Here is a 21,148-nt window from a genome sequence, read left to right as displayed (position 1 = left end):
ACCGCGATGAACCGATGAATTCGGAATTACCGGTTCGCCGGTGAACGAAGCAATGCATCTGAACCAGCGTCGCGGTTCCTTCTCCAGTTCCAGTTCCAGCATCCCCATGGAATAATAAATGCCATTGTTTATTTGACTTGTTGAGTGCATGTGCTTGTCCGGTGGCTTCGGGGCCCGATCGAAGCCCGAATTAAAGATACAATGATTTTATGGAGCTGCGTCGTTAACGTGTAATGTGCATAAATAATTTAGGCCCACGATTCCACGCACGCACACAGACACACATATGTATATAAGCCATAAGTGATGCGCGATAGCCGAGAGTGAAAATTATTAAGTGCGCAAACGCAAACGCGTTTCCCCACCTAGAATCAGTCTAAAATCCCATAATAAGGTTAGTCTTGCCACTAACACCTAATCCTTTGAGTTCAAATATTCACTGATATTTTCGGTAAATTTGCAGTGCCCCCTCCAATGACGCTGCTCACATCCTCGCTGCTGCTCTTTTCGCTGCTGACGTCGCGGCTCGAAGCAATTCCGGTTTTGGAGAAGTCCCCCGCCCATCCTGCCCACTCTGCCCATACCGCACATCCCGCGCATCCATCGCCTGGCGTGCGAATTCTTCGCGCACCCGAATCTTTGGTGGCGCCCCTGGGAGACGAGGTGGTGCTAGAGTGCGAGACCAGTTTGCAGCCAGAGCGCTTCGAATGGAGCCACCGGTCTAGCAGATCTCCGGGAGCGGGGTTCAAGTACCTTAGGACAGGAACGGCCAAAGCGAATGTCTCCCAGGAGGCGGCCATCTCGCGACTGAGGGTGCTTGTCCGACCAGACACTCTAGGCGAGTACCGATGCGTTGGCTGGTTCGGTCCGCTGGTGGTAACGTCTACCACTGCCCGATTGGAGCTGGCCAGCACTAGTCTGGTGGACGCTCAGGAACCGGAATCACCCCTCCAATGGCGGGTGTCTGCTGGAAATTCTGTGCTCTGGTCCTGTGGACAACAGGTGCAATCGAATCCATCTGCCAGTTGGTCCTACTTCCGAAACGGAGTGGAAATCAAACCGGAGTTCATCGGAACCAATGGAAATCTTTTTCTGAGCAATGTATCCTCGGAGTCCTCAGGCAGCTATTCCTGCCAGGCAACCAATCCTGCCTCTGGCGAGCGAATTCAGCTGCCCGGCTCGCTGCAACTACAGGTTACACCAGAGCAGAGGTCACAGAGTAAATCCCCACACTTGCTCAAGGGACAGCCGAGCTCCCAAGAAATTACCATACGTGAAGGGAGTTCGCTGTTGCTGCTGTGTCCTGGAGTTGGCTCACCGCCACCGACGGTTGTCTGGAGCAGTCCCGATGTCGTGGGAGCTGTTAAGAACAAGCGTTCCAAAGTATTTGGACACGCCTTGGAGATATCCAACACCCGAGTTCACGATGCTGGCACCTATATTTGCTTTCAAGATAATGGAGTGCGACCTGCGCTGGAACACTACATAAAGGTGCATGTAGAGCAGCCGCCGCAGATTGTGCGACCACCCTGGGCCGATCTCACCAACGAGGGCGACCGTTTAAAATTGGAGTGTGAGGCCACAGGAGTGCCTACGCCAGAGATCTACTGGCTGCTGAACGGGCACAGCAGTATCGATGATACTGAGGCTGAGTTGTCCAATAATTTCCTGATACTGCACAGCGTCTTGAAGCGTCATGCCGGCTATGTCCAATGCTTCGCACGCAATAGACTTGGTGAGCACAGTGCGGGTACTCTGCTGCAGGTGAATCCCAAGCAGATTCAGGAACCCCGGGAATCGGGAGGTACACACCGGCCTAAGCCCAACCAGGGTTCCAAGCAGAAGCAGATGTATCCACCGACTCCTCCAAATGTAACCCGACTCAGCGATGAATCCGTGATGTTGCGCTGGATGGTGCCCCGAAACGATGGGTTACCCATTGTCATTTTCAAGGTGCAGTACCGCATGGTTGGCAAGCGCAAAAACTGGCAGACAACCAACGATAATATACCATATGGAAAACCGAAGTGGAACTCCGAGCTTGGCAAGAGCTTCACGGCTTCGGTGACGGACCTGAAGCCTGAGCACACCTATCGTTTCCGCATCCTAGCCGTTTACTCCAACAACGACAATAAGGAAAGTAATACCTCGGCGAAATTTTACCTGCAGCCAGGTGCAGCGCTGGATCCGATGCCGGTGCCAGAGCTCCTGGAGATCGAGGAATATTCAGAAACTGCTGTGGTGCTGCACTGGAGTCTAGCTAGCGATGCGGATGAACACCTGATCACGGGCTACTACGCCTACTATCGACCTTCGTCTTCGGCAGGCGAATATTTCAAGGCAACCATTGAAGGAGCCCATGCTAGAAGCTTTAAAATAGCCCCCCTCGAGACGGCCACCATGTACGAGTTCAAGTTGCAGTCCTTCAGTGCCGTCTCTGCTTCCGAATTTAGTGCCCTCAAGCAGGGGCGCACCCAACGTCCCAAAACCAGCACCACGGAGGAGCCAACACTGCAAATGGGCGACCGCGATACAACCACTCCCAGTCACAACGAGACATTCAATATGAGTCCCATGTTGACGGGAACAATTGGCGGCGGCGCAGTGCTTATTCTGCTTCTGATTAGCACCTGTTTGTGCGTGTGCCGGCGTAGGAATTCCAGAAGCCGGGGAAACAATCCGAACAAGCCACGGATGGCGGAGCTGAGAGATGACTTTGTGCCACTGGGAAACTGCTCGCCCACCAAGCAGCGCCAGCGAACACGACACATCCACATCACCCTGAATCCACTCGCCCAGCAGCAGCAGCAGGCGCTGGAGGAGAAGAACGACACGGACCAGGATGCGCCCTATTATCAGCGGCCGTCGAGCTATGACTACGATCCCGCGCTGCGCAGAATGTCCTCCTCCTCGCTGCGTCGCTCACAACGCACGCTGGAACGTGCTGGCGGCAGCAATGGCTCCAACAACGGCAACAACAACAATCTAAATCAAACCGCAGAGGCGGGTGCCGTCGAAAATCCCGGCAAGCCAGGTCGTGTACTCATGAAGCGCCCCCGCCTGTCAAGTCGCTCCGAGAACCTCTCCTCCGGCAGCCTCAACAGCGTGGGCGTGTAATCGCAATCTCGTGATCTTTAGTCTGTGCATCCCTACGCCCGATGTACCATGCTATTCCTCTACCTCTGTTTTATCTACCACTTTGAATGACAAAACCTTTGCTGTTTGTACTTATACGAATACCACTTAGAGTTAAGGTACTTAAATAGACTTAACTAGATTTATGCATGCATGATCGTTTAAGAACATAGCATTATGTCCATTCTATGCTAAGTCTTCCATTTTTGGCGATAAGATCCAAATCTGTACTGATAGCTTCTTAATGACCTATACAAAAATGACAATAAAGCTTGTAGCTTCACCTTTTACCCTTAAACGAGTTTTTTAACATAAACATAAAAGATTTAGCCAACAAATTAGATCTCAAGCTAAAAGTTGGAAAATAAAATTGAAATTTAAATCTTTGGTATATTTGCGGTATATCAGGTGTTGAAACGGTATTTTTTCGCATTCAATGGTGTGGCGTTAGGGATTTGTGCGACATCCGATGGCGTTTGGGATTTAATAAGCTGTCAGCCAATAATTGGGTCGTCGTCAAAATTTCTATTAGAATCGTTTCTATTCCTACATATTTTGGCCGAAAAATCAAATGAAGCTGTTACGCTGAGGACGTAGCTGCACCAAACCCGCACCGAACGTAAGACTCCGCACGTAGGCCTCAGAAAGTGCGCAAATTTAAGCGGTTCCCTTTGTTTTCGCAGTGCCAGCAGCAGAGGGCCTGGCCCCCGAAAACAATAGAAATCCCAAAATCGCAACTGGACTGAACTGGGCAGGATGTCGAACCTATCCGTGGGCCAGATCATAATGGATGCGCAACGCATGGCCAGTCGGGTGAAGGACCTGGACGCCCTGGGCACGGCGCTGCTCGAGGAGGCGGAGAACAACAATCGGCTGGTGGAGAGCCTTCGCCAGTATCAGGACGACATTGAATCACTCAACCGGATTTCAAACAACAAGACCAACGCGGACATGGTGAATCGCATTCAGCAGCAAAACATCAACAGCTCGGAGATACTCAAAGAGAATCGCGAGCTAAAGATCTTCATTGAGGACTACGAGCGCGCCATGGAGCTGATGATGCAAAAGTATCGCGAGCACACCGTCTCCAAGGTCCTGGACAGCAAGTTTAGCTTTAAGGAGCTGTACAACGAACGCATGTGGCAGGTGATCCGGGAGCAGCGCGAGAAGATCAACGAAATGGCAGCTGTGATGCAGCTAGCAGCCAGTGTGGACGACGGTGTCGTGCAGCGAGAGCTGCAGACCATATCCCAGCTGCGTCTTGAGAACGAAACGCTCCGTGAGCTGCTGCAAATCTCCAAGCAGTACGGCTCTTCGCAGCGACCGATTCGTGAGAGCGACCACCTGCTGGAGGAGAAGGCTGTGCAGACGGACAGTACGGCGGACGACTCCGCCGACGATCTGTCCATATCGGGTGCCTCGGTGGAAAACATGAACAACAACTCGGTTATCCAGATGTACAGCAGTCCGGAGCAGCCGGCTAAGGTCGCCGCCGCCACGAACTCATTCACCACTGCCCCAGTGCATAGTCAAAGTGAGACACAAGCACCAAATGTGACATTGGAGACGGCGCTGCCGGGGGAAGAGCCGTTGGCGAATGATAACAATAACGGACCTGCAGTCAACACAACCAGTGCGCCGCTGCTAGCGACGACGTCAAACGAATCTGTCGAGGATCAGGCGACAGTAGCGCCCGCAACATGATAGGTGCTGATGCGCAACGTTGTTGATTCGTTTGGTCTTCATTTGAATCGTATTTACTCACCCACTCACAAAACAGGCCGCGCACCAAGAGGGCCCACATAACCTGCATTAGCTCTTAGCGATTGATAATCTCTAAGTAATTTATACATAATACGCATTTCAACATATTGTCCATACGCATTGAGAACAATGAAGTTTATTATTTAAAACGAGGTAAACACACTCACACACACACAAATGTAATGTACAATGTACCCTGTCGATTTTATGGTTTGCTAAATAAATTCCAAAACAAATCGGGGAATAACCAAAGGAATGAGCATATTTAATTTAATATACAAATGTATTTCAGTAGTGTATTTAAATAAGATGTAACGTTGCTTTAGATTGCTACTCCGTAAGCTACATAATTCTTAAGATATTTCCATTTCTCAAATGATGTTACGAGTAGAATCCCATCTATTATGCGCCCCTCCCATGAATTGAATATTTTTGTTAGAAGGCTTTTTAAATTTGGCCATTCTAATCCCAGCCAAACAGACAAGCGGTTAAATAATTCATTGGATATGACTCATTGCTTATCGAGTAAGGCTGATCAGAACTTGATATACACGCATACTTGTGTGGAGTTTAAATATGAATAAAGTATAGCCACTAAAATCAACATTTGCCACAATGGTTATCAATGGTTATCGAACAGAAGATTCATGATATAGTCATGTTAATTTTCAAAAAATCAACTTATTACACAATGAACCAAGTTGAACAGAATCTGCCATGAGAATGCAAACCAGCAGTAATAGCAATAACTTTAGAAGCTTAAGATTCCAAAGGCAAAATATTAGGTTCACAAAATTATGAATAATCTGATAATTGTATTGTTTAAGTTTAATGTGGTTAATATTCAATATGAGTTGAATTAGGAAAACCAATGTTTTGAATAGATATTATTGAATACTCCTTAGTCACCAAGTGTTTTTTTTTTAATTCTTTCAAATACATTTTTGTAATTTCGATAAATATGGAACCTTAAGTGTAAAAGTAATATTATATTGATAGCCGTAAAGATTTATGGCTGAAACTTTCAATTGGCTTGGACTTGAATATTTTTGAATAATTTTCGAATCGCTCTCATCGATTCTCTGCGCGAAAATATCAGTTCTCTTGAGGAAAACACTTTTCTCGCACGACTGGTGGTAGTTGAAGCTTTCAGAAATAATTTAAATTTAGTTTCTCGTCGATTTTCAACGCGTTCGCAACCGAAAAAAGTGCCAAGGAACAGCGCCCGGTTCGCATGGCAGCCATCTATATAAGTATTTCGAGTGCTCGGGCAATCGACGGTTATATTAAAGCTATATAAATATATAGGCACATACACGCTGGCCTTTGTACATGAATGTGAATCGGGTGAAAAATTGAAAACTGCCTGGATCGCCTGGTTAATATAAAGATATATCCCTCTAATAATAAGCTATTGATCCAAATCTAACCATATTTCCGGAGTCTTGCATTTGAAAATCGCCTGGGAAGATTTATGGGAAGTGCGCTGCCATTTAGCAAGAAGAAAACTATGCTATTTTTAAAACACAGCCAATTTCTGTGGCCGTAAATGTTTTGTATAAAGTGAATATTCCAAAATTAAATCAACCAACCAGCAACCAAGTGTTTGTGTGTGTGAAAGAAAAGGCTTCTGGGACTCGATCCCTGTGAGAATCTATGTACATCCCCATGCTCCAAACTGCTGTATAATCCGTGCCGAAACGCACTGAATCCCGGCGGTTACGCAACCATCGACATCCACATCCAAGAGGCTGGCCCCATTCCCCGTCGTCCAGCCGCAAATTATTCTAAATGCGGAAGTATTTCGTGTGAGTCCACTGCGTTCTAAATTAAGTCACACATTTTGCAAGTGCCAGCGCCGCCGAAAAACAGAGCGCCTTAGATGAAAATAGGTTAAATCGCTGGTAATTATTTATAAACGCACTAGGGATTTGCAACCATCGCAGCAGCAGAGCGCCGAGAGAAAGGAGTGGTGAAAGCTCCGCGCTTTCTCTTCGCCTTTCTCTTCGCATCTCGCTCTTCCTTCCGTTTGAGTTTTCATTTTCGCCAAAAGAACAAAAAACATGCGCAAGCGGCGGAAAATCGCCTGCGCAAGTAGCTTCCACCTGTGCCAGTTTATCTCGCTCTCTTTCTACTCGTAGATCGCTCTAAAAATACTCAGATAGATGGATACATATTTGTTATTGTTTATATTTACCATTTTCATTCGATTGTTTATGCAGTGCAATGACTGAAGTGACAGATATGAAAGATGATTTGAAATTGAATTAGAAAAGTCAAAGTTTAAGTATGTAAACATTTTTTTATTAGGAGTTTCGTCTTACTTACTAGTTACTTATCATTTTTTAAGTATTCTTAGCAATGTTTAGATTGTAATAAAGAATCACACAGCCTTTCTAAGAATGCATATTATCATATCGTTTTAAAAGTACCATGAATTCCAAAAATCGAAATGGGTGAAATACACTTGGAGATTGTCTTTTATTAGTTATCTGTCTTTCTATGAGAGATAGTTAATCAACGAATCGAAGGCATTGATCTACATCTGCACTTCCAACGTTGACAATAGCCATCAAACCAGGCAGCTATTCAATTTAGAACCAATGGCCAAGTGAATGATAACGAAATGTAAATGTTTAACTATTTGATGAACGTGTACAAAATTCCTTTGTCGATTTGGCTTAGTGCCAGAAATTCCACAGATTTGCGCAGTCAATTGGGTATTGGGATCGTGCGAAAAGTACATAGAAATAGCAAATGTAAATTTAAAAGGTTTTTAAACAAAAAAAAGAAAAAGGAGTGAGATGTTACACATACCCTGTTAATTATAAAATAAACTTTGGCTTAAAAGGATTTCAACCCTCAACTTTTGCAGAAAAAGAAAAGCTGATAAGTTGTACGAGAACAGATGCATCATCTGTACCCATCGCTGAAAGGCGACCAGCTCTGCCCACTCGGCTTTCATCCCCAGACTCGGTATCCCACGCGATGTAAGCGCTGCTTTCGGGATTACAAGGAGCATGGAGCGCGCAGAGCTGGCGAAGAGGTGGCCGCCTCCTCGCCCAACCTCTCCGATGCCCAGAGTTCTCGGTAAGTTCTTCCCGGGATTTCCACCTTTGAACATACATAATACTTTATTTGATAGACCATCTTCGCGGACGTGGACGTCAACTCAAAATCTTACCAGTGCAAACGCAACTAATGGCAATGATATAGGTATGAATGCCACTCGCAAAGGTTATAAAAAATCTATAAAATTAATTATAAAAATATATACGATCACTTTTGTTTATTGTTAATCAGCGCTAGAAGCTAACTCAACTTTGTAGCTGAGTGTGTTCTCACAAAAAATCATAGTAATGGTATCGAGAACGTTATTTATATTGATCTGCATTAGAAGCTTAATATATCTAATGGAATTTGTTAAGTTGTTCATCTTATTGTTTGTGTAAAATTTAAATAATACCCTTGTCAATCAGTTATTGTTTTAAGTATAAAAAGTGTTTATGATTAATACATGTATTAAATAAAACAACGAGTTCTCAATGCAACTAGTGAATTAGAAAAATTTCTGAAAACTATTAATCTGCTTTATATTGCCATGTACCCGTTATAAACAAAACAATATATGGAGTTTTTTAATTAATTTGGTTCTTAGAGTATTTTTTCCATTGAGAAATTATTCCTCTGACTATTAGTTATAATAAGTTGCTTAAAAAATTGTTACGAATCTTAATCAATGTGTTTGTCTACTTATCTCTCTCACTCTCACTCTGCGTGTGCACAAAAAACCACCGCCAACTGTGTCATCTCTATTGCTCTGTGTCTGTCTCTCTCTCGCTCTCTCTTACTTTCACTCAACACTAATCTCTGCATTAAATGAACCGTTAATGTTAACTACTACCATGCAACGCGTGATCTGTACTGCGCTCCCACGCTCTCTCTCGCTCGTTCTGTGGCATCCGTTTGTCTCACTCTCGCACCCACGGCTCCGAGTGGAATCGAACGCTAATTGCAAACTGCAACTCGCAACTTGCACCTGCATGCAACACACCTGACGCCCTTACTGAACCCAGTTGTCCACTTCAATGTAGAGCTGAGGAAGCGTCCGCAGTCATGGGCCTCCACGCCGGATATCGACGAGCCGGACAATGTCGCTCGCCGTCCGCCGGCTGCGGCGTCCACCAGTCGAGCAGCATCCTCCATCGAGGATCACGATGTGGCAGTCACTGTGAAGCTGCCGGTCCCACCGCGACGCCACACCACCGCCTTGGACATCAAGGAGGTGAGATTGGTTTGGAGTGACTGGTTATAGAAGATGTCTTTTACGCTCTGTGTGATTTGTATTTCCTAGGTGGAACACGCCATTACACCGCCAACCCGTGTCACATCCTCACCCAGTAAAACTTCAAGTATTCCAGATGAGTTAGTCATCCTATCGACAGACAGTCTAGCAGAGCGTGTCCGCAAAATGAATCTTCTCAAGAAGCAGCGCAGTCTCAACTCCCGGGAAAACAGTCGGGAGCGATCAGTACCGCGGAGGGAAGAGTAAGCCATTGCAATCTTCACGGATAAGCAAGATTATAATGTTGAATTGTATTCTTTAGAGAAAGCGAGTCTACAGCTACACCCACACCAGTGGTACCCGATCGTCCGGAGCGCAGCAAGTCGGGTACTTCCCTAAACCAATTGGCACAAGCCGAGCAGAAGCGAGCTGCCCTGCCGCCAAAGAAAGTGGCGGTGGCTTCCACCACGACGTCGTCCAGCAGCAGCAGCAGCACCTCCCTGAAAACCTCCAATTCCACATCCGCCAGTAATGAGGTGAAGGTCGTCACTTCCACGTCCAGTTCCTCGACGAGCTCCAGCTCGGTTCGTCGCAAGGAGGCGGATGCAGTGGCCAGCAAAGAAATCAAAAGACAAACCGTTCCCGCTGCATCGACATCCCACTCCAACAGCACCAGTAGCACCGTCAGCACAGCATCCAAGACACAGGACTCAAATGGCATGCAGGAGCAGATGAAGGCGCTGAAACTGGAGCTGGAGACGATGAAGACACGGGCAGAAAAAGCGGAGCGGGAAAAGAGTGATATTCTTCTGAGACGTCTGGCCTCCATGGATACCGCCTCCAATCGCACTGCAGCCTCGGAAGCACTTAATCTCCAGCAGAAGCTGAACGAAATGAAGGAGCAGCTGGACCGGGTAACGGAGGACAAACGCAGACTTAACCTGCGGATGAAGGAGCTGGAGAACAAGGGTAGCGAGTCCGAGCTCCGGCGAAAGCTGCAGGCCGCCGAGCAGATCTGCGAGGAGCTGATGGAGGAGAACCAAAGCGCCAAGAAGGAGATTCTCAACCTGCAGGCAGAGATGGATGAGGTGCAGGACACCTTCCGCGACGACGAGGTCAAGGCCAAGACCAGTCTGCAGAAGGATCTCGAGAAGGCCACCAAGAACTGTCGCATACTCAGCTTCAAGTTAAAGAAGAGTGATCGCAAGATCGAAACCCTGGAGCAGGAGCGCCAAAGCTCCTTCAATGCTGAGCTTTCCAATAAGATCAAGAAACTGGAGGAGGAGCTGCGTTTCTCCAATGAGCTAACCCGAAAGTTGCAGGTTAATCAGCTTAGGTGACTTCCAAAAGTATTTACTTATGAATAAACCTCTTAAACAACTAGGCGGAGGCCGAGGAGCTACGCAATCCTGGCAAAAAGAAGGCACCTATGCTGGGTGTCCTGGGCAAGTCGACGTCGGCGGATGCCAAGTTCACCCGAGAGTCCCTGACGCGTGGTGGCTCCCAGGAAGACCCCCAGCACTTGCAGCGCGAGCTGCAGGACTCCATTGAGCGGGAGACAGACTTGAAGGACCAACTGAAATTCGCCGAAGAAGAGGTAATACCCAATGACGCACACAACCCACTCGATTAATTACTTGACCATTTCACGTGAAGCTTCAACGGCTCAGGGATCGTGAGCGAAAGCGTGTTAGATTCAGTTGTGGTACTCAAACCGAGGTGCCACTCGATGTGGTGGCCTTTCCCCGAGGCACACAGACAGTGGCCACAGCTCAGAGCAATATGTCTACCAGTGTGGAGAACTTGGTGACCACCAATGTGGCTGTCACGCAAACTGATTTCGAAGTGCCCGATAGAAATGTTTCAATCGAAAGAGAAACAATGTCGTTTCCATTTGCGGGGCTCTTTCCACCATCGTCATCGTCCAGAGTGGGACAGTCCGGTTCGCTGCTCTTTCCCAGCGCCATTTCACATGTCCTTTTGAGTGGAGCAGGTACCAAGAACCTCGGCCAAAAGGATCCGTCCTTGGATTCGATCCGATACAATGCCTTTTTTCGTGTAGTAACCATTTGTAGAACCAGTTCATGTTCTTTTTTATTCGTCCGAGCAAAACTATTTTTATCCTCGAAAACGATCTCTGAATGGGTTTACGAGTATTCGAACTATAATTTTTACTCACTCGTCGTTATTCAGTTGCAATAAATCACGTTTTTGTGTTTCAGGCTGAACATTTGAGGAAAAAGGTGACTCGTTTCGAGGATGAAAATGAGTCTTTGATGATGCAGTTGAAAAAAATGGCAACGCGCTCAAGAAGTACGAACCAAACAATACAGCGAAGTAGAGCCTTAATCTAACTAAGTACTTAACCTTAGTTCGTAAACAACTTAATCAGGATTAAGTCATCCAAATACTACCGGCATGGTTGTCAGTCAGAATAACTCAATCATCGTATAATTTAATTTTCGAATTTTCCACATTGAGTGACAACTGTGTAAATTAACCACTTTCATTCAGGATAAGGTCACATAAATTCCATAGCTGGAGTGACTTCTTTTTCATAACTGACCTTTAAGGTTTCTAACTTAACCAACTAACTACGATTTAAGTTTAAAATTATCATTTGCTTATTAATGAATAAACCGAATCAGTTAATTGCCATTTTTTGCGGCTGCACATTTATTTAACCGTAACTAATCACAAAATCTATGTCCAATTGCTAGTAACTAACTTAATTCGTATTTAATATGTATATTTGCAAACTTAACAATTTATTTTCTCACTGTACCTCAGGTCGCAAGCTGAGTCCCACACCGCATCCTCATCGTTTGGCTCCCGAGGTCCATGCTGATCGCGATGAGGGAATCTCCGACGAGGATGATCCCGCCGAGTTGAGAATTCTCTTGGAGCTTAACGAGCAGGAGGCCTCAATTCTACGACTCAAGGTGGAGGATCTGGAGAAGGAGAACGCCGAGTCCAAGAAGTACGTGAGGGAACTGCAGGCAAAGCTCCGCCAGGACAGCTCCAATGGCAGCAAGTCCTCGCTTCTCAGTCTCGGAACGTCGTCCAGTGCGGCCGAAAAGAAGGTGAAGACGCTCAACGAAGAGTTGGTCCAGCTTCGCAGGACGCTTACCGAAAAGGAGCAGACGGTGGACTCGCTCAGGAATCAGCTAAGTAAACTGGACACACTCGAAACGGAGAACGACAAGTTGGCCAAGGAGAACAAACGGCTGCTGGCACTGCGAAAGGCGAGCGAAAAGACTGGAGAGGTGGATCAAAAGATGAAGGAGTCTCTGGCCCAAGCTCAACGGGAAAGGGACGAGCTGACGGCCCGTCTCAAACGGATGCAGCTGGAGGCGGAGGACAAGCTGCCACCACGCACCGCCAAGAGGGTCAACGACCTGACGCCCAAGAGCCATCTCAAGAAATGGGTGGAGGAGCTGGAGGACGAGATCAGCGAAATGCGCGTCATGCTCAGCTCCAGCGGTACCGATCAGCTCAAGGCCCTGCAATCGGCCAAGGGAGCGCTGGAGGAGGATTTGCGGAAGTGTAAGCAAAAGCTTTCCCTCGCCGAAGGCGATGTCCAGCGATTGAAGCTCCTCAACGGATCAAGCAGCAAGGTAAGCGAGTTGGAACAGAAACTGAAACGCGGCGATGAGGAAGCCAAAAAGCTAAACTCCAAGCTGAAGGACTTGGAGGACAAGGTGAAGAAGCAGGACGCCCAATTGAAACTGGGCGAAACGAACAAGTCCACCTGGGAGTCGCAAAGCAAGCGGGAAAAGGAGAAGCTGTCCAGCCTGGAAAAGGACATGGAAAAGCAGGCCAAGGAGAAGGAGAAGCTGGAGGCCAAGATCACCCAACTAGATGCCGAACTGCTAAGTGCCAAGAAGTCGGCCGAGAAGAGCAAGTCCAGTTTGGAGAAGGAGATCAAGGATCTGAAAACGAAGGCCAGCAAATCGGACAGCAAACAGGTGCAGGATCTCAAGAAGCAAGTGGAGGAGGTGCAGGCCTCACTGAGCGCCGAACAGAAACGCTACGAGGAGCTCAACAACCACTGGGAGAAGCTCTCCGAGGAAACAATCCTGATGCGTGCCCAACTCACCACCGAGAAGCAGAGTCTACAGGCCGAACTGAACGCCAGCAAGCAGAAAATCTCCGAAATGGACACCATTCGCATCGAACGCACCGACATGGCTCGCAAACTGAGTGAGGCCCAGAAGAGGATCGCCGATCTGCAGGCCAAGGCCCTCAAAACAGTCAACGGTAATGGGGCAGAGTATGAGCGCACCGTTCTCAAAAACAAACTGGCGGAGAAGGAGCACGATTATGAGCGCCTGCGTCGCGAGAATGAGATGAACATCGACCTGGTCTTCCAGCTGCGCAAGGATAACGACGATCTGAATGGCAAGTTAAGCGACTACAACCGGATTGAGCAGGCGCAATCCTCGCTAAACGGACACGGAGCGAGGCGCGAGGCAGAGATCAGGGAGCTCAAGGAACAGTAAGTGGACTCCTTTTCAAAGATTAGACAAAGAAATGTTAGACATTAGACTAAATTTGTTGAATTCGTGTTCTTTGTATATTACAGATTACAGAGCACTGAGCTGCAGATGAAATCCGAAGTAGCCACAGTTAGACTTCGCTATGAACAACAGGTGAAGAACCTGAGCGGAGAATTAACCTCAATGCAGGTAAAAACATTTATATATTTTATAAATTTACAAGATCACACATAATAATACCCTTGAAAACAGCGCCAATGCGAACGTTTCAAAAAGGATCGCGATGCATTCAAACAGATGCTGGAAGTGGCCCAGAAGAAGATTGGCGACCTCAAGGCCAACAATACCGGAAGACAGAGTCGCGGCTCCATGCACAGCAGCGATGATGATGATAAGAGCAAGATTGCCTATCTCGAACAGCAGGTATGATATCAGTTAATACGCTACCTTTGGCACGAAGCTAATGGATGTTTTCGCTTGCAGATTGGTCATCTGGAGGATCAGCTGGTCGAGTCGAGGCTGGAGTCCAGCAAGATAAAAACGGAACTCGTCTCCGAGCGCAGTGCCAATGAGATCAAGATATCGGAGATGCAGTCGAAGCTCAACGAGTTCGAGGAGGAGCGCGTCATCGGCTCGGGCAGCACCAAGCTGCCGGGCATGAAGACCAAGCTGGAGCTGTCCTGGCAGAAGGAGCGCGAGGATCAGCAGCGACTGCTGCAGGAAACCTCCACTCTGGCGCGAGACTTACGCCAGACTCTCTTCGAGGTGGAGCGGGAGCGAGACAAGGAGCGGCTGGAGTCGAAGCGCAAGCTGGACCAGATCAAGCGGGCCACCGAAGAGGAAATGGAGGAGGGCCGCAAGAAGATCGCTGAGCTGCAGTGCGATCTCTTGGAGCTCCGGGACGTACACGCAAAACTGCGGACCTCCAACGAGAAGCTGAGACGAGAGGTCAGTGTTTTATGAAAAATAAATTTTAAATATTATATACTAGAATCAGTGTATCCAACATCAAAAATGATTTCCAACATAACCATTATTATTACCCCAGGTGGGACTTGAACCCACAATCCCCGGCTTAGGAGGCCGGTGCCTTATCCATTAGGCCACTGGGGCTTGTGTAACTGTCTATAAGCATGCTTACATAAGTTACAAAATATTTGTACATACGAATTACGACACCTGGTTTATGTCTTTTGACATTGTTATAATACGCTTCCCTAATGTTTAATTCCAGCGTGAACGCTACGAAAAGGAGCTGATCAAGCGGCGCATGGAGGCAGATGGCGGAGACCGTAAGGTGGGCGCCCTTTTGCAGACCGTTGATGAGCTGGTGAAGATAGCTCCCGACCTGAAAATGGTTGGCAGCGGGGGATCAGCTCGAAGCAGCAGCAGCTCCGGCTACGACAAGAACTTGCGACCGGAGCAACCCAATGTGCACCGCAGTCGCTCGCCTTCGCCCACTCTGAGCAGTTCCCAGATCACCAGTGTCCTGGCCAGACTGGCAGAAGCCTCTGAGGAGCTGCGCAAGTTCCAGCGGGTCAACGAGGACGAACAGGAGCGCAGCCGGATGAGAAGGAGCAATCTGCGTCGGGCTGCTTCGCAGGAGAACGATCCGCATGGCAGCACCAGTTCGGTGGCAAGTGCGGCAGGATCGCAGCGAGGCGGTGGACGCTTGTCCAGAAACTCCTCCAACAATGGCAGTCTGATTCGGAAGAGCCTCTCACTTGATCACTCCATACAAAGAGATCAGGTAGGCCAAACAGATTCATTCAAGCTATGTTCTATATATTTTATTCAATAACTTTGATACTTCTTGCAGAATATTTGGCGACAGGACGATGGCAGCGTGTCCTCCATGCAATCCATAGACTCTGAACTGGGTGGCCTGGTCAGGGACTCTAGCTTGGACTCCCGCCTGGACTCGCGGCTATCTGGTGGATCCACCCAGAGCGACATACCTCGAGGACCGCGCAAGAAGAAGAAGGGCATCATGGGCAAGCTGCGCAGCCTGACCAAAAGCAGTCGCAATTCCGAGAGTGAAATTTCAGTGAGAATTACCCAAACTAAAACAATTTAAATGCTGATGTACCTATTCTGTTTGAAGATTCAAGGATCTGACTCGGACATCAGCGTGGCCAGCGACATGAGATCGAGCAAGAAGGATCTCCGCGGCCGGCTCTCCGGCATGTTCAAGCGCTCCGGCTCCGCGTCTCGCAGCGAGAGCATGGAACGAGCCGGTTCCGACCAGAGACCCGTGGCCGTCACCGTAGTGGGACATCCAGATGGACCGCAACCTCGCGAGCCGCCGCCTGCCAATTCCCTTACACCCAGACCAATACGTTCTGTAAGATATCTAGATTGTAACTAAAATCTCGTCGGACTCTAAAAACTGGTTATCCATTGCAGATCCCCAAACCACCGAGCGCCGGAGCACCCACCACACCAACCACAAGACGACGTGTAGCCAAGTAGTGACCATCGGTTAATAGGTTTCAATCTCATAGGACTCATTCTAATCGTAGCTGTAGACGTTCGAATAACCCTCGCTCTCATTGGCTTCCGAATTGCAATTTGTTCTCATGCCAAGTCATCATAATTATTTGTTGTTTTTAAATAGTTTAATACATTTTTATTTGAACACTCCGCCGAAATAAAGTCATCTTTTTCAAATAATTCTTTGTGACGCCTGTTTCTATTTCTATGTGGAAAAAATTTTAAGTATTTGATATACTCGTATTGCATGGAGGCAAACCTACATTTATGTAAACCAGTCCAGCGGATAGTAATCCCATGATGATTGGACAAGATGCATAGAAATATGCCCAATTTGTGGTCGGGCCTTCCAGGTGGGCACAGAAATAGGTCACCGAACTGAGAAGGAAGAGCACGACGAGCTCCAACATTGGGATCTGGGCAGGATTCCTTTAGTTTTTCACACGAAATCAAATTTAGCTGTCATTCGTATTTCATATTCCTAAAATACGTATCAATCCCAGGAATTATCGAGCGGCACAAGACTTAAATAAAAAGATTGAGTGACATTTATTCTATTTACTTGCAATTTATGTATATATTCAAAGTATTTTGTTTTGCTTAAAACTTGTTTTACTTTCATGTTTTGTTTGCTTTTCTTTACACACTACATTAATTTTGTTCGTTAAATATAATTTCAAAATGTATAATTAATTTGTTGTAATTCATTTATTGTTTTTTACTCCTCATGTATTTTGTGTGTTCTTTCTCAAATGATTTCAACGCAAAACAATTTAGTTAAAAACCTTTGTTCGGGGTTTTCTAATAGACCAATCCAATGTGCAAACGAAGGGGTTACAAGTTTCGATTTGATGTCATTTTGAGTACGTGGCATGTTCAAATAAATCGAATCTATTGACTGAATAGCCCTTTAAGGATACAGGACAAAGGATACAGTATACAGGATACACGGAGCAAGGGAAGAATATATGTATGTGGCTTATACGCAATTCCAGTGCGAGAAACGAGACGTATGTAGGGGGTACGTTGCATTATTTATTTGTTTAGTAATTAGTTGTTACTTAGCGCTTTTGCGTTTCATGTTTGCTTGTGTTACATTTATACATTTATGCGAATTTGTTTGGGGATTAACTTCTGATCGGTTTTCAGCTTCCGTTTCCTGTTCTTCTTCTTTTCATATTTAGTATGTGTGAGTGTGTGTGTGTTTGTCTGCGTTTGTGACTTGCACCAGAACTTGTATGTATATTTATAAACTTTTGTATGCAATGTTTATTGTTGGTTTATTTAGTTGCTGAATTCTCTTTTGTCGCTTGAATGCTGATCGGTTGTTTTAAAAGTTGTTCGATTAAGTGTTTAGCATTATTAGTAACAATGTCCTTACTTGCGGCTCTTATTCTCGTTTTGTATGTTTTAAATCCTTATTTCCTTTTTATTTTTTTCGATTTTTGTTTTGATATTACTTAGGCACTGTGTTCGTATTACATTAAAGAATTAATTTAAAATTTAAATTTAGGTATGTATAAATACATTGTAAAAAATTTCTTTAAGTTTACCGTAAACTAAAATCTTGCAACGCTATATGTATTTCATTTTCAAGTTCTCCTTGTTACTCTCAATATTTTCCTTTGTTGATGTCCTTGTATGTATCTATGTATGTAAGTTAAGTTAAGTTAAATCCTGACGTCAATGTTTATTCTTAAGCACTGTACCACGATCGCCCAGCTGCCATCAAATGCTTATGTTAAACTCCTATTTATTCCCTCACCATCTCGGATCTAAAAGTACGTGTAGAAAAGTTTATGAAATTATGTCAAAATGAAAGCTTGGAAAGTGACAAAACGTAGCTTCCTCTCCAGTTTCCCTTCAAGTTTCCGTTTCCGTTTCCCTTACATACCCAAGTCGCAACACTTATATGCCTAAAATCGTTACAATCTGGTTTACAAGTAAGTCCTATATATGTATATGCAGTTTTAGGAGGTTTCTATGTGTCTCTGGGTTACTCGTACCTAAGTACAAATAACTTTTTCAGTATCAGTTTTAGATTCCAGTTTCCTTTTGTTTCTGTACGTAAAAAATTCAAATTCATCGAAAGTTCTCTTTTTGGCTAACATACGCTTAGTCCTTCGTCATCTTGATTCGGTTCCATTAATCTCTTAATTTGTTGACTTGTAAATTTATATTAAGTAGTCTACTTGATTTCATAAAATCAACATAAACGAGGAAATCAAATGCACAGAGTTGGCTAGGATAGTAAACTCAAAAGAATGCAATTTGAGTGCAATTTGCGTGTGAACAAAAACCTTATACGAACTTATTTTGGTAGCCTATTCATCAGTGATTTATTCGAGTAACGAGTTGTAGTTTCGTGTTTTAGCCTTTTTCTGTTCAACATCTCGTCTCGTTTTAAGCTGCTCCATTACCATTTTGTTGCCTTTTCGTTTACAGTCTCAATTTTGTTGTTTTTTTGCGATTTGTTTTATTTTGGTTATTTTGCTTAGTTTTCCTCTTTTTTTCTGTGTTTTTCCATATTTTTGTCTATTTTGTATTTATTATTATCCGTTATTAACTACATACAAATTAGTTTTTGTTCACTATTCTCTGCATTTGTTACATTTTAAAATTACCATATACATACCTCGTTTCGAATTTTTGCTTAAGAACGAACGAAAGTCGGGCTTTAAAAGGGATGAGTGTGCTGTTGTTTAACTTAGTAATACATCATTTGTCTCTTAACTTGCAGGCATTAACAATTACCATTCATTGACTGCTCTTAACCGAGTACGAATTTCATCCTACACAATGATCGGGAAACTTTTACTATACTTTTACGATAGGAACGGAAATCATAAGTCATAAAAATTAATCAAATTCATATACAGCTACAAAACATGCCACCCACATACATGTGTACATACATATGCCTGTTGATCTTTAATCTTATTGATTTCATTTCATTTCATTTTGTTTATTTGGTTGGTCTTCTACCTCTTGTCCTATATAAATTTAGTCATTACAAAAAGGTGTCTTAGGTGGAATCGTTTTGTCTTAGGAATTTAGCTTAGATATCTGTTAAACCTCATCTTATTTCAAATCATTCTAGTCTTTAATCGCTAAGTGTACTTCATTACATAAAAACAACTCTCGTTCTGAGGGATTAGAAAAGCCTGGTAGGTCTCGGGGATATGGGAAAAAAACACATTCAAAAATCTAGCCTTCTAGCGTTATCAGAAGTGTACCGAGTTTTGTGTTCTCTTATTTTAACTATGGGTACCAGTCGGCATCTCCGATTCGTAAACAAATTCGAGAAAACTTAAGATCGAAAGTATTGATAAGTATTATTAAGTTCATTTCTCTCTTCACCTAGATCTATTTGTTAGGCATATACGTACGTAGAGCTATACAATGTATACAAAAACGCATTCTGTTCAGTGATTTTGGTTTGCATTTGGCGCATCATTCGTATGTTAGCTTATCAATATGTTAAATAATATAACCCTTACATTATTGTTTCATTCATGGTTCCAATGATCTCTTCACTCGAAGCGTCGAAAAGCCGAAACCAATCTGATAAAATGAAACGCAACAAAAAAATAGACAACACAAATGATCGATAAGCTGTAGAAATCAAAATACAAACGATACACAATTCTCGATAACAATCAATCATCGCGATTTTGTCAACCCGTCATCAATTGGCCAATAAGAAAACCAACAATAATGAAGGAACAAAAGCCATATACACAAAATGACATCAAATGGGAACGAAAAACTTAAGGAAATAATCCGATTAAAGGTGTTTTATCCGCTACTCTGGTGAATGTGAATCCTTCGGATGTCTGGACATATCGACTTCCTTCACCTATGTTGCACTTGGACTTTTGCTGCAACGTTTTTTTGCTCAGTGTATTCATGTGTGTGTGGGTGTGTGTGCTGACAAACATTTACACTTAATTTTAGATTCTCTTTGTTTTGTCTCTGCTTTAGCTTGAAAGTGCAACACTTTGTTTAATACAATATTTAAATTTATTTTACCGTTTAATCGTTATATGTTATAATTAATATGTATATAGTATATATAGTTGTATATAGTAGGTTTATTCATATATATTCTTGTTTGTTTATTACGTTTACGATGCACATATATTGTATGTAGTTCATTTGAATAGGTTTTTACGTTTATGTTAATAAAAAAAAACAATCTATGTTGTATTCAACTTTAAAATAGAGGTTTGAAAAATGAAATTGTTTTACAATTAACAGTCAGTGTATCTGTTTTGCCTTCTAAAAAATGTCTAATCGCTCGAATTAGTTAATAATTTTACGTTAACCTCCACTTCACATGTTAATTTTTTTCAGTTTCTAATCTTAAATCGGTTATAGCAATAAAACGGAAATCATGAACGGGTATATAAACCACCAGAAAATAAAAGTGTTCATCTTATTAAATTACATCAGGTTGTTTTCGTAATTCTTTCTTATGCACCGCTGCAAATCCAGATGGTATAAATGGATCCTGCGGCTAATTTTACTGGAAATGCCGATCGAAATATAAAGTTGACCAAAGTCAAAAGCATTTCTTTCCATACATGTACTTAAAACTCCTTTGCCGATCGATCAGCTGGTCAACTGATCCTTCCTCACGCCACGCCTTCATCTCGCCGCCCACTCACTGACCTCAATGTGACCTCGGCGACAACACTAACAAAAAAAAGGGACACATACAAGCACAATCAGCCACGCACACCGTTACAAAACGATACAATAAAAAAGAAAAAGATTGAAATTCAATGAATTTTCAAAGATTTTGTTTTTTTTTTTTCAAAAATCGAAACGTTTTTCATACGTTTACTTTACTTGTTTACTCATTGTTTTAGCGCTTTTGCTTTTGTTTTGTGTTGGTATTTTTTAAAAATTGTATAATTAGTTATAAAATGTAAGCATATGTATTTGTAATTTAAACAAAATTAAATTA

At 44.2% G+C, this 21,148-nt stretch overlaps 4 protein-coding genes and 1 non-coding gene across 7 annotated transcripts; 3 read left to right on the top strand and 2 right to left on the bottom strand.

Moving 5' to 3' along the window:
* Positions 1-26: 26 nt before the first annotated feature.
* On the top strand, positions 27-3,433 carry LOC6731291 (interference hedgehog). Its single transcript, XM_016178826.3, has 2 exons — positions 27-394; positions 464-3,433. Exon 2 carries the CDS (start codon positions 475-477, stop codon positions 3,115-3,117), a length of 2,643 nt encoding a protein of 880 aa, XP_016023858.1. The 5' UTR covers positions 27-394; positions 464-474; the 3' UTR covers positions 3,118-3,433.
* A 142-nt stretch (positions 3,434-3,575) lies between these two features.
* LOC6731290 (FGFR1 oncogene partner 2 homolog) lies at positions 3,576-6,707 on the top strand. Its single transcript, XM_039298487.2, has 2 exons — positions 3,576-3,754; positions 3,819-6,707. The coding sequence occupies exon 2, from the start codon at positions 3,892-3,894 to the stop codon at positions 4,837-4,839; it is 948 nt and encodes a 315-aa protein (XP_039154421.1). The 5' UTR covers positions 3,576-3,754; positions 3,819-3,891; the 3' UTR covers positions 4,840-6,707.
* On the top strand, positions 6,589-16,356 carry LOC6731288 (myosin-4). 3 transcript variants are annotated; one of them, XM_016178830.3, is made up of 16 exons: positions 6,589-6,707; positions 7,775-7,989; positions 8,045-8,115; positions 8,994-9,184; positions 9,254-9,447; positions 9,507-10,506; positions 10,569-10,781; positions 11,407-11,497; positions 11,975-13,682; positions 13,770-13,872; positions 13,936-14,106; positions 14,167-14,631; positions 14,918-15,433; positions 15,503-15,730; positions 15,788-16,027; positions 16,090-16,356. In XM_016178830.3, the coding sequence occupies exons 2-16, from the start codon at positions 7,808-7,810 to the stop codon at positions 16,153-16,155; spliced, it is 5,439 nt and encodes a 1,812-aa protein (XP_016023855.1). In that variant the 5' UTR covers positions 6,589-6,707; positions 7,775-7,807; the 3' UTR covers positions 16,156-16,356. The 3 variants fall into 3 exon arrangements, with proteins under 3 accessions (XP_016023855.1, XP_016023854.1, XP_016023856.1); XM_016178829.3 differs by having other exon boundaries at positions 8,976-9,184; XM_016178831.3 differs by lacking the exon at positions 11,407-11,497 and adding an exon at positions 10,841-11,177 and having other exon boundaries at positions 8,976-9,184.
* Trnar-ccu lies at positions 14,724-14,796 on the bottom strand. The gene has a single exon. It is a non-coding gene; the product is annotated as a tRNA-Arg (tRNA).
* LOC27208025 lies at positions 16,245-20,811 on the bottom strand. The gene is made up of 2 exons (XM_016183650.3): positions 16,440-20,811; positions 16,245-16,381 (listed from the first exon to the last, which is right to left on the bottom strand). The coding sequence occupies exons 1-2, from the start codon at positions 16,584-16,586 to the stop codon at positions 16,376-16,378; spliced, it is 153 nt and encodes a 50-aa protein (XP_016023852.1). The 5' UTR covers positions 16,587-20,811; the 3' UTR covers positions 16,245-16,375.
* Positions 20,812-21,148: the final 337 nt, after the last annotated feature.

The sequence above is a fragment of the Drosophila simulans genome, chromosome 2L (assembly GCF_016746395.2).
Source record: "Drosophila simulans strain w501 chromosome 2L, Prin_Dsim_3.1, whole genome shotgun sequence".
In the NCBI taxonomy this organism is placed as follows: domain Eukaryota; kingdom Metazoa; phylum Arthropoda; class Insecta; order Diptera; family Drosophilidae; genus Drosophila; species Drosophila simulans.
This window is presented reverse-complemented; position numbering and strand designations above follow the sequence as displayed.

What these genes read in the sequence shown, in the direction of transcription:
- LOC6731291 (XM_016178826.3), top strand. Translation starts at nt 475, where the DNA reads ATGACGCTGCTCACATCCTCGCTGCTGCTCTTTTCGCTGCTGACGTCG.
- LOC6731290 (XM_039298487.2), top strand. Translation starts at nt 3,892, where the DNA reads ATGTCGAACCTATCCGTGGGCCAGATCATAATGGATGCGCAACGCATG.
- LOC6731288 (XM_016178831.3), top strand. Translation starts at nt 7,808, where the DNA reads ATGCATCATCTGTACCCATCGCTGAAAGGCGACCAGCTCTGCCCACTC. An exon ending in TGAAATTCGCCGAAGAAGAG is followed by an intron (nt 10,782 to 10,840) that starts GTAATACCCAAT and finishes TTTCACGTGAAG; the next exon opens with CTTCAACGGCTCAGGGATCG. An exon ending in TGTCCTTTTGAGTGGAGCAG is followed by an intron (nt 11,178 to 11,974) that starts GTACCAAGAACC and finishes ACTGTACCTCAG; the next exon opens with GTCGCAAGCTGAGTCCCACA.
- LOC27208025 (XM_016183650.3), bottom strand. Translation starts at nt 16,586, where the DNA reads ATGTTGGAGCTCGTCGTGCTCTTCCTTCTCAGTTCGGTGACCTATTTC.